Below are 11,707 nucleotides of genomic sequence, written 5' to 3' on the forward strand. Positions count from 1 at the left end.
TTCCAGCCCTGACTTCCCTCGGGGATGGGTTGTTACCAGGATGTGTAACCGAATAAACTCTGTCCTTCCCAGGTTGCTTTTGGTCAGTCTTTATGGCAGCAATAGGATGCAGACTAAGATAAGCCATTCCATACAGGACATACCTCACACCCGGATTACCAGGCTGTCCTCTGGACTCTGCAGCCTCTTTACTTACCAAACTTCACATCTCTGTGAGCATCAGTGGAGAAATCTCTGTCCTGCCATCTTCTCAGGCCCCCACTTCCAGCCGCACTTCCTCCACACGGCCTGAAATTTCAGATCGTATTGCAGGGATGTTTCTCTCTTCCTCCCATGAACACAGTGATCTGTTCTGGCACAGAGCCTCTAACGGCAAGTCTCGAAAGAGGCCTCGAAAGGAACCACATCTGGGTCTGGAGTCTCTAACCTCCAGAACCGTGAGAAGAATAGATCGCCAAGGTTTCAGCTACCCAGGCTGGTAGACTACTCTACAAGAGCCAGAGTGCACAGCATCCATCAGGGCCATTGTTAAACTTCAGAGATGCAGCCCATAAAGTTCAACAACCCCAGGTTTGCACGCCCACCTTATGTGATGTCTTATGTCTGCTTGGTTAAGACTTTTTTTTTTTAAAACAGGGGAGAGCGTGAACGCAGTCCCCCACTACCACAAATTATGCAGTCGAGTTTCCCGCATTTGGGGAAATTGCAGGGGTCGGCACATCCGGACTGCAATGGCTAAGCCAAGATTTTTAATAATGTGACTCGGGGAGGAAGTTTTGTGCGCATGTGCGCAGGTGCTCACAGAGGCCGGAAGAGGATGTGGGATTCCCCCTGGAACTGGAGTGACAGGCAGTTGTGAACTGCCCAGAGCAGTTCTGGGAACCAAATTCTACTTGGTCTGTCACTCGTTTCTAACCGATGAGCCATCTCTCCTTATATCTTTCTTGGTTTCCAGTTCCCTGGCTCTTTCTACTTTCATTTCTCTACCCAGATGTCCTATTAGCATCCAACTGACACCCATTTCCCTCTGCCTCAGCTACAAGGTGGGGCTGAAACAGCTGTAATAGGCATTGCTCTAGCTCAGTGACTCTCAACCTCCCTAATGCTGTGATCCTTTAATGCAGTTCCTCACGTTGTGGTGACCCCCAACCATAAAGCTATTTCCATCGCTACTTCCTAACTGTAACTTGGCTACTGTTATGAATTGGAACGTAAAGATCCAATATGTGACCCCTGTGAAAGGGTTGTTTGACTTTCAAAGGGGTCGACACCCACAGGCTGAGAACCACTACTCTAGCTACGTGCCAAGTTTTCAACCTGGAAATATAGAGCAATTTAATCTTTCCAGGAAAATGAAGATGTTTCCCAAGTCCGGTGCCCTTGCCATCCACTTCTGGTTAGTGTTCCAGCCCCGTTCTGCTTACAGTCCAAGGGTGCTGCACGCATTTGTCTACCCCAGTAGGTCTACAGTATCAGGGTTAAAATCTGATCATGGACAAGAGGCATTGTGACTCCAAAGGGAGTTTGTCTCCTGGGGATTTCAGTCAGTTGTGGGCATCTCCTAACTCAGGCGAGTTCCAGATTGATCTCTGCTAAGTCTGTGGAGAGATCTGCGTGCTTTCTTTATTCAGGCATAAAGGTGCCCTAAGAAATATTTTGTTATATCTAACACTGAGATTGAACATTATTTCCTGGCCTTCACAGTGCTTTAATAATCCTATTAGATTTCCTAGTTGTAATTAGCCGGGAATTTTTACTAGAAGCTGTCTTACCAGACAGGGCATCTCAAGAGTCAGAAACAGCAGTTAGGCACTTATTATCAGAGTAGTCTCACACAGAAAGAAAAACTATTTTACTGCCAGTGAGAAGCTAGAAGTTGTAGAGCTCCCATCACTAATTATTTATGTTACAGCCAAGGAATGTTAAAATACGACCTTCAGCTACAGACCCTGAGAGTTTATCTTGGGGCTGCCAGGACAACCTAGCCCAAGAAGAAAGACACCACTGCTCCTCCACCTTGCACCTGGCTGTTTGATTTTACTGACCCTGATGTAGCCATCTCCTGCCTATGTGAATTTTGTAGTTTGCCCTGCTTTCTGTATACTATATAAGCCTGATTTCTACTTTGTACAAATTGCATTGTTACAGCACTCCCTTGTGTCTGTTTCTGTTTGTCATTTCTTCGCCAACGCCTTGTCTACCTGACTAGGACCCTGTTCCCCACACGGGTTGAGGGAGGCCCAGACTGGCCAGCCTGTGACACGAGGGTGGAGGTGCAGCTGTGGAAGACCTGCGCAGCATGCCAAGGGCAGACCACTCCTACTCCTACATCCAGCAGTTGTCATGAGGTAGGTAATGAAACCCCCTCCCACTCTGCATACTGGAGGGCCTGCAGTCTGTTCCATACTGTGTGGTCTGAAAAGTGGACTATCCATCCCAAGCTCCTCTTACAGGACAATGAGGCCTCTTCATAAGGTACGATTCATCCTGGTAGCCACGTGTACATAGGACAAAGGACACTTTTCACTCTTCTCCCCATTGCAATCCAGTTCCACAAGATGATGGTGTGTCTAAGTCAGTCTCTAAGAGACTTGAAGCCTAACAAAGATACAACCCTTGGTAAGAGCTGATTCTAGCTGGATGGGAGGAACAGGTCCTGAGTCTGGTTGTTCCTATCATTTGACCGCATGTGGCTGAGGTCTCCAAAGCCACTGAGTGCAGCCTGTTCAAAGTCGGCACTGGGGCTGGCGAGATGGCTCAGCAGGTTATAAAGGGTCTTGCTGCCAAACTTGACAATTTAAATTTTATCTCAGGGGCTGGAGAGATGGCTCAGTGGTTAAGAGCTCGGACTGCTCTCCCAGAGGTCCTGAGTTCAATTCCCAGCAACCACATGGTGGCTCATAACCATCTATAATGGGATCCAATGCCCTCTTCTGGTGTGTGTCTGAAGACAACTACAGTGTACTCACATAAATAAAAATTAATTTAACTTTATCTCAGGGACCCACCGGATGAAAGCAGAGACTCCCACACAAGTTGTTCTCAGACCTATATACACACACACAGAGAGAGAGAGGAGAGAGGAGAGAGAGAGAGAGAGAGAGAGAGAGAGAGAGAGAGAGAGAGAGAGAGAGAGAGAGAGAGAGAGAGAGAGAGAGAGAGAGAGAGATTTAAGTTAGCTTTGGGCTGAGATGCCAGCCCTGTGAGCAACAAGCACAATGAGAGGAAGAATGACTGGGGGAAGTTGGCCAGCTTCTGGGGTGTGTGCAGGAGAAAACTGAGTCCACGGTTGCCCAAGAGTTCTTCCCTTCCTGAACAAAGACTGGAATCTTTTCCAGACAGGGTTTCTCTGTGTAGCCCTGGCTGTCCTGGAACTAACTCTGTAGACTAGGCTGGCCTCAAACTCAGAAATCCACCTGCCTCTGCCTCTCAAGTGCTGGGACTAAAGGCATGCGCCACCACTGTGCAGCCAAAGACTGGCATCTTAAAGGTTCTCTTACCCCAGATGCACATGGCCTAAGGTGCAGGAACTGTAGGCCTACTCTGGCACCACTGGCCAAGCAAAGCGTGGTAGGAGTGAAGGCTGCTGGGGAACATCCTAGAAATGCCTGAGAATGTTGTATCTTTCCCCACCCCATGACCACAGTGTTGAATAGGATCACTGGCAGGTGGAGATTTATCTGAACTTGAAGACTGCTACCTGTCTTCAAGTTAAGAAATTTATCAATGTGGGACACCTGCTACATACAGTAGCCCAAGCCTTGGAGCCTAAAGATCCTGGTGTGGTGGGAGACCTTCATCTACCCTGGTTCTCTGAGGTGCTCAGAGTATTGGAAGACCTCAAGGTTATGCATGGAAAGGTAGATTTGTTAATCTAATCAAGTTGACAATTAAAAATACCCACCACAATACGCTTGTGGGTATTTTTGTCAACTTGATTAGATTAACAAATGCCTAAGGCATCCGCGAGGATCATCTGAGAGTAACTGAGGATTAATTCAGAGAAACCAACTCTGGAATGTAGATGGCTCCATCCCATTGGTTGGGGTCCTGGGTTGACTAAGAAAGGGATTAAAAAGCAAGCAAGCTAAGCACCAGGCCCCTTTTCTCCTGCTTCCTAATGGAGAGATGTAACCTGATGCCATGGTCAGAAGGCACTCCAACCACCACCCTTTCCTGACTATGATGGACTATATCCTAAAAAGTGGGGCCAAGACATGGAGTCACTGCTGTAATAAACCTGACAATGTGGTCTTGTAGACGTTGGGGAACAGGTCAGTGTAAGGGAGTTAACGAGTTTGGGGATGCAGGCTGAGGAAGCCCTGGCTTCTGTAAGCAGAGCTTAGTGGATCATTCTGGGAGTTCAGAAGACTAGAACGCTGCTAGAAAGATGGACAGAAAGGACTGCTCCCCGGGTTAGAGAACAAGAGTTCTTAGCGGGAACTGAAAGCCACCTGTGTTATACTTGGTAATGAATCCCAACCACATTCCAAAAAGCTGAGTGGGGCTGAATTCAAAAGTGGACTAACTTATCAGTGGATACAATTAGGACAGCATAATATTCACTGCGATTTAGTTAATAGCTCACTGCTTTACTCAGACTCAGTGAGAGCGGCAAGCACAGAAAGGAGAAATGTGCCATTTCATAAAGAGCTTGAACCCAGGTAAAGCTGAGGCAGGATGTGGCTCTAATTTAGAGATCACTCCCAACAAGGAGAATCTTCAGACTTTACACACAAGACTGCATCCACCCAGAGCTCCATGGGACAGAAATTAAAATTCACTTTTAAGGGAGATGTCCCCTAAAAGAAAAGCCTTCCAGGTACCCTGCTGGAAAATGGCTTCCTGGTGCAGTGCCTTCCCAGCTGCACATGCAAAGCACAGCAGAGGACTTCACTCTTCCCGCCCTGAAGCACCTTTCTCCGAGCTCCGATTCTTCATTCTCACGGGTATCCTATACCACATCCTCAAGAGGTAAACTGAGACGTAAAGCCCCTCCCTCCACAGGACTGGGGCCCCACGTCTTTTGCAAAAGTTGTCACAGTTCAGAGACCAGCATGCTGTAGCAGTTACAAAACATAGGTCACTGGTAAACAAAGGTCCCAGATCCATAATGTTTATAATGAATATAGGGTTAAAAGAGTACACATGGTGGGACTAGCGGCTCCAGCAGCATATGTATAGCAGAGGATAGCCAAGTCGGTCATCAATGGGAGGAGAGGACATTGGTCCTGTGAAGGTTCTATGCCCCAGTGTAGGGTAATGCCAGGGCCATTAAGCAAGAGAGGGTGGGATGGTGAGCAGGGAGAGTGGGGAGGAAACAGGGGTTTGTTTTAGTTTTTGGGTTTTTTTATTTTATTTATTTTTTCTTTTTTTTTTTTTTTGGAGGGGAACCTGGGAAAGGAGATATTGTAAATAAAGAAAATATCTAATAAAAACAAAGAAAAAAAAAGAATATATGGTTAGATGGCAAAACCACTAATGCTTATCAAATACTTATGTCCACCATTGGCTACACAATTCCTATAGGCGTGGAGTGAACCCTACTGTAAGAAAGTTATCTGCAGTGATCAAAGTAACAAGAGATCCTGAGAGATCCCGAGAGATGAGCCTGGGCTCTCAGAAGACTCAGAGCCTTTCACATTCTGGTTACCGAATACGAAAGTCGTGAGAACTAAACCGAACTGGGTGATAAAGAGTGCCTAACAAATACCTAATGAGCTGGAAGTGACTCTTTAATTAAGAGATCTAATAACTGTCACTAGTTAATAGCCTTGAAAAAGCAACAAAGTACACATTGTGGGGTCTACTTCCAACAGAGAAGAGTGGAGTCTCCTCACGCCAAGAAATACCCACCACGGGTTGGTTAAGTAGTCACGATCTGAGCATATGCACAAATGCTTTATTAATATAACATACATAAACTATAAAGGAGTAAGAAGTTTAAATATCTGCATCGTAACAAACAGGTGGCAATTCAACATCCAGAGTGGAGAGGGCACTGGAAGGAGACTGCAGCGGATCTGGAGGGAGAGGAATTTCTCATTAGATTCTGCACTTCCTTTATAGCCACTATCCATAACAAACATTAGCTGCTAAATTTCATCTTACATTCATCTAATGAATCGCATGCACACATGCAGATTTTTTAAATGCAGCCTCGGGGGCAGCAGCAGGAGACAGGGGCCTCAGAAATGACCTTCATCAAGAAGCAGGCCTTTAAAATAAATACGCAAAGCTCTCCAGCATAAAGTCTCACTAAACCATAAAGTCAGACTGGCAACCCATCTCATCAGAACAGGCGGGAGGCGCTTCTGACCACCGGATCCAGCTAAAGCCTTAAGCTTTCAATGACAAGTTACTGTCAGTTCACACTGGTTCATGGATGGAAACTGGAGTACTCATCCAGTCTCGGTTACTACAGACTTCAACCCATAGCCTAAGAAGCTGTGTATTTAACTTCATCCTCTGCTATCACCAAAGGCTGACCAAGGTTCCAGAAAACCTCCTTTTGGGATGCAACTATAATGACCCAGGAAAATTATCATTCTAAATTTGGCCCCTGTATTCCAAAGCTGCACACAGGCAACTTTGTCCCCACAACAGCACGTGTCACGTAACAAGTTGCTTACGGCCCATCCAGAGGGCCCTGGGCTCCCTTACCACATTCCCACGGTAGAAAAGATGTCTTCACGGGGGTAGGAGGGTCCAGGTGCAACAGCTTCTCAAGCCCTCTCTCTTCATTCAGGATCACGAGAGGCACTCCATTCAAGGGAAGAACTGAGATCTGGTGCTCCTCAGGCAGGTCAAAACTCTCAAAGTCTGTCACAGAGGGAGGGCAAGATCAGGGTGGTGCTCCCTCGGCCCAGTGAAGTATAAGAAGTCAACCTATTCTTCGCCACTATTTGTCATTTAGAAAATAGAGCCTACTTAACAGCAGCCAGTTAGAGAAAGTTACTGCCCTAATCAACTATTACTTTTGCCATACTGAGGAAAAAGTATAATTTTTAACAGCCCAGCTCTTGAACATTCCCTAATAGACTCTGTGATACAAGTATCATGGCGATACGGCGATACGTGGCTATAATCTGAGCACGTGAGAGGGTGATGTAGGAGCAAGTATCACCGAACTCCAGAGCAGGTCCCCATCCCCTGTCAAAGATTCTGTGATAAAATGAGAACTTCTGCATACCAGAAAATATGACGAACATACTGATGTCACAGAAAAGGGATTTACGGTGATCTGAGCTGCAAGCCAAGCCTGGTTTTTTTGTTTGTTTGTTTTTTGTTTTTTTCTGGAAGACAGTTTTCATCTGGAAGACAAACTACAATCTAGAGAATATACTTGTCCCATACTCTGTCAAGGAATGAGGGAAGTCTACCACACTTCAAGGAAAATTGTGTCACTAATGCCAGATTTCAGAAACAGGAAAAGGTTTGGAATTGTGGGACACTCATCTGTAAAAGTTAGCATGAAAATAATTTGAAACTTTATCTTACATTACTTTATACTTGGCCTTTTCTTTTTTGGTTTGTTTCAGAAAGGGTCTCTCTACATAGCCCTAGTTGGCCTTGAACTCAAGAGATCTGCTACCGCTGCCTGGGACTAAAGGCATGCACACCCAAGTACAGCTACACTTGGCCCTTCCTGATGACATCAGAAGTGATATCCAACAATGCACCTTCATAATGAGACACACAATAAAATGTTTCAATATTTGGGTATCTACATCTTTTTTTTTTTGAGACAGGGTCCTTCTACATAGCCCTGGCTGTCCTAGAACTTGCTCTATAGATCGGGTTGGCCTTTGAACTCACACAATGACGACATTGAACTTCTGAGTATTCCTCAACATCTTTGCTCGCATTCTCTAACAGAAGGCGAGGCTCTGGCAAGTGAGTCCCCCTGAACAAGTCTACTTATTCAAAGTCACCCAGGTTCAGCCAGTCTCGGACTCCAGGGCTATATGTTGCAGCCACATGGAGTTAGAGTCTAAGAGAGATCTCAAGCGGGGGCCTGCCCGTGGTACCAAAGGCATTAGTACCTAGAGGATTGAAGGGGAAGAAGTTTTCTATTTCTGGGTAGGCATCATCAGGAGCAGGAGCAGAGCTTTGTGTCTTAGCAGACTTCTTCTCGGTGATCTAGAAAAACCCAAGAGGATAAGCACTGTGAGAATGGAAGTCTCACCCACCTGCATGGTAGCATGAGATTGGCCTCTTCCAATGACGACATCACTATTTAAAGTTTGGCAATTCTGTGCTGCCTTCTAAGAAGTCGCAGTATTTAGTTTTCAGGATTTAGTGTAAAGGTAAGGAGAGAACTGACTCCTGGAAGTTGTCCTCTGACTCTGACACACGTGCGGTCACATGCACCAGCCCTGCCTTGCCCTGCCCTACGCAGGCACTCACGGAGATGGATGGAAAGATGGCTCTGTGGTTCAGAGCACTTGCTGCTCTTACAGAAGACCCAGGTACAGTTCCCAGCACCTACAGGGTGGCTCACAGCTATCTGTAACTCCAGTCCAAATGAAGCAGTGCCTCATGTCTCCTCAGTCACATGGTATACTTACATACTGTGATGCTTGGCCCGGGGAGTGACACTATTAGGAGGCGTGGCCTCATTGGAATGTGTGGATCACTATGAGCTGGAAGTCAGTCTTCCAGCTGCCTTCAGATGAAGATGTAGCTCTATCAGCTCCTCCTGTATCAAACCTATGTACATTACCATGCTTCCCACATTGATAATGGACTGAATCTCTGAGCCTGTAAAGCCAGCCCCAATTAAATGTTGTCCTTATATGAGTTGCCTTGGTCATAGTGTTTGGTCATAGTGTTTGTTCATAGCAGTAAAACCCTAACCAATACATATACCATACAGGAGAACATCCAAATACATAAAATAAAAGTCAGACATTTTAGCACTTGTCCACGTATAGTAAGAATGCCGAGCAGGGTTAATTCAAAGCTAATCAACTCAACTGTTCAAACCTAACAGTGGACAAAACAGGCTTGAGGCACTCCAGAATAGTAGCCAATCCTGGGAGTCACTTTTACCTTCTAAAAGTGTAGTTTTTCTGCCACTGTTACCTTAATTATTTACTTGGTTAATATTAACAAGTTTGTGTTCTTTAAACATATGGGACTAAGAAGCAGCAGAACATAAAACATCCGAAGAATTGCCAGGTAGACAATCAATAGCGGCAGGCCATTGGAGAAGCCTGAGCGATCTTGATCTTATCCAATCTATGTGTAGGCCAGAGGTGGGGCATGTAGTTCAGGCTAGCCTCCAACCAGCCCCTCCTCCAGCTTCAGCCTCCCAAGTGCTGGGATTGCAGGTGAGTCAAAGGCAGCTAAGTACTTCACACAACTGTTACATGGCCTCTAACCGACTGCTTCCTGTACTAGTTAAGAATAGCTGAGGCAGAATCAGGGTTAGCTATTCCTAAAAGCTGCGGTCTCAAGGTGCTGAGCAGCTGGAAGCAGCACAGCCTGACTCTTCTGTGTGTGAACCTCTATATACCTCCTACTCAGAGGAAGAAGGGCGGATGGGAAGGGTTCTTAAGCCTCAGAAGTGCTACAGCAGGGCTTAGGATGGCTCTGCTGCGAAGAGCACTTGCTGCTCTTCCAGAGGAGCCAGACTCAGCTCCTAGCACCCATGTGCTCCAAACTCCAGTTCCAAAAGCACCCAACGCCCTCTTCTGGCCTCCCTGGGTAACTGCAGTATTCATCTACACAGATACATGGGCATGAATAAAAATAAGAATAAACTTTTTTATAAAGAGCCAACACATGTACAAGCATTCTGATTCATAGCCCGCACTCACCTTTTTCACAGCCAAGGTTGGCTGTTTTGGTTGGAGGGGATTTCTAGTCTTCACGGGCTTTCCGCTAACTCTGTTGATGGTGCCCAGAGCCTTTCTGCCGGCTTTGGGCAAGGCCGGAGCATTGAACACCTTGCCAACTCGAGTTGTTGAAACCTGCAATTTCCCATCTAAGGCCTTGGCTGTGGAAAAAAAAAGGATAATCATAAAAATATTACAGACTCAGTGGGTAAAGGAGCATTCAGCTAAACCGGACAACCTGAACCCACATAGTATGAGAACCAATTCTCATAGGTTGTCCTCTGACCTTCACAGGTACTCCATGGCATGTGTGTGCCCCAACACATACACAATAAAGGTAATATATTGCTCTTAAAGATTAGGCCATATAAAGGCCTCATCATCTTAATTCTCATCCACAAACCTGTGCTTCATTTTGGGCAGTGACTTAGCACTCTTTTATTTTTGGTTTTTCAAGACAGGGTTTCTTTGTGTAGCCCTGGCTGTCCTGGAACTCACTCTGTAGACCAGGCTGGTCTTGAACTCAGAAATCGCCTGTTTCTGCCGTGCGCCACCACTGCCCAGCAATTTAGCATTCTTTAAATAACCTCATTAAGACTATAAACATGAACACAGGAACCATGGCAACACGCCTTTAATCCTAGCACTTGGAGGCAGAGGTAAGTGGATCTCTTAAGTTCAAGGCCGGCCTGACTTATATAGCAAATTTCAGGCCAGTCAAAGATATGTAGGGGAGCCCTGTCTCAAAAAAAAATAAATAAATAAAATTAAACATAGAGTCTGGGGATGTGACTTAGTAGGTAGAGTGCTTGCCTACCATTTGAAAAGCTCCAAGTGCCATCCCCTGCAGTGCATAAGCCTTGCACTGTGGCCCATGCCTGTAATCACTGCCCTGGGCAGGTGAAGTCAAAAGGATTAGAAGTTCAAGACCGCCCTAGGTGACATGGGGAACTAGAGACCAGTCTGAACTTCATGACACCTTATTCTAAAATTAAAAAGAAAGATAATAAGCACCTGACTCCAATCAACCACAAAGTACACTAAATGCTAGGGGCCATAATCCATTCACAACACCTGTGTATCTCAAGGCAGTCGATACTTACCCCCGGAGCCCAGTTTCAACCCATCCTTAGATGCCAAACGGCTGCCTGGCTCTTCATTATCCTTATCAACAAAGATCAGAGTAGCCATCCTGGACTACTCTAAGGAAGAGACCTGCAAATTATGATACGGGCATTGAGGAAGGCTGGAAGAACTAAGCAGCAACAGAGACCAAGTGTACCCTGGGCACCTATGCACAAAAATATAGAAGTAGCTGGAGAAGTCAACAGGCTTAGTTCAGATCTTAAATCTTCACACCAGGGTCAAAAACACTAAACTCCTCCAGAAATCAGTTGATGTTGGCACCCATCAAAACTGTCTCCAGCCTACAGTCTCAGCGATAAGGAAATAAGCCAAGAGGATGCTCAAGCTTGGCTTTGGTTCCAAGTTCAAGACCAGCCCGGGCTGCTCGAGATCCTGAAGTGAGTGCAGGGAGGGAAGAAGGAAAATGAAAACAGCATTGCTATGGGTCGAGCACGCCAAGAGCGCCCCGGGACGCCGGGCCAAGTCCCGACCCTGTTTCAGCCTCCATCCCGGGTCTGCCCGCCCCGCCACCCCGAGCTCCCCTAAGACAACCTCGCCCACGACGCATTCACTGCTTAACTTACTCAAGTTCTGCCACCTTAACTCACTCAAGCTGCGCCACCAACTACCCGACACTCCGCAGTTTAAACTACAACTCGCGCCTCAATTGGTCCATGCGAGTAGAGGCGGGGCTTAGGGCCTAAGAACCAATGAGAGCAACCTAAGTTTTCAGCCGCCCC

At 46.3% G+C, this 11,707-nt stretch overlaps 1 protein-coding gene and 1 pseudogene across 2 annotated transcripts in view; both read right to left on the reverse strand.

Annotated features, from left to right (window-relative positions):
• Positions 1–633: 633 nt before the first annotated feature.
• Positions 634–777, reverse strand: LOC116079484 (annotated as a pseudogene).
• A 5,105-nt stretch (positions 778–5,882) lies between these two features.
• Pttg1 (PTTG1 regulator of sister chromatid separation, securin) overlaps positions 5,883–11,707 on the reverse strand; it is a 7,220-nt gene continuing 1,395 nt past the window's right edge. The window contains exons 1-6 of one of the 2 annotated variants that reach the window (XM_031353825.1): positions 11,552–11,667; positions 10,946–11,057; positions 9,825–10,003; positions 8,046–8,142; positions 6,664–6,822; positions 5,883–6,023 (exon numbers count right to left, since the gene is read on the reverse strand). In XM_031353825.1, coding sequence (XP_031209685.1) covers positions 5,944–6,023; positions 6,664–6,822; positions 8,046–8,142; positions 9,825–10,003; positions 10,946–11,033 — 603 coding nt within the window. In that variant the 5' untranslated portion in view covers positions 11,034–11,057; positions 11,552–11,667 and the 3' untranslated portion in view covers positions 5,883–5,943. Of the gene's footprint in view, positions 6,024–6,663; positions 6,823–8,045; positions 8,143–9,824; positions 10,004–10,945; positions 11,058–11,551; positions 11,668–11,707 lie in introns of those variants that run through there. The other variant, XM_031353826.1, reaches the window with a different exon arrangement.

The sequence above is a fragment of the Mastomys coucha genome, unplaced genomic scaffold, assembly GCF_008632895.1.
Source record: "Mastomys coucha isolate ucsf_1 unplaced genomic scaffold, UCSF_Mcou_1 pScaffold5, whole genome shotgun sequence".
Classification (NCBI taxonomy): Eukaryota; Metazoa; Chordata; class Mammalia; order Rodentia; family Muridae; genus Mastomys; species Mastomys coucha.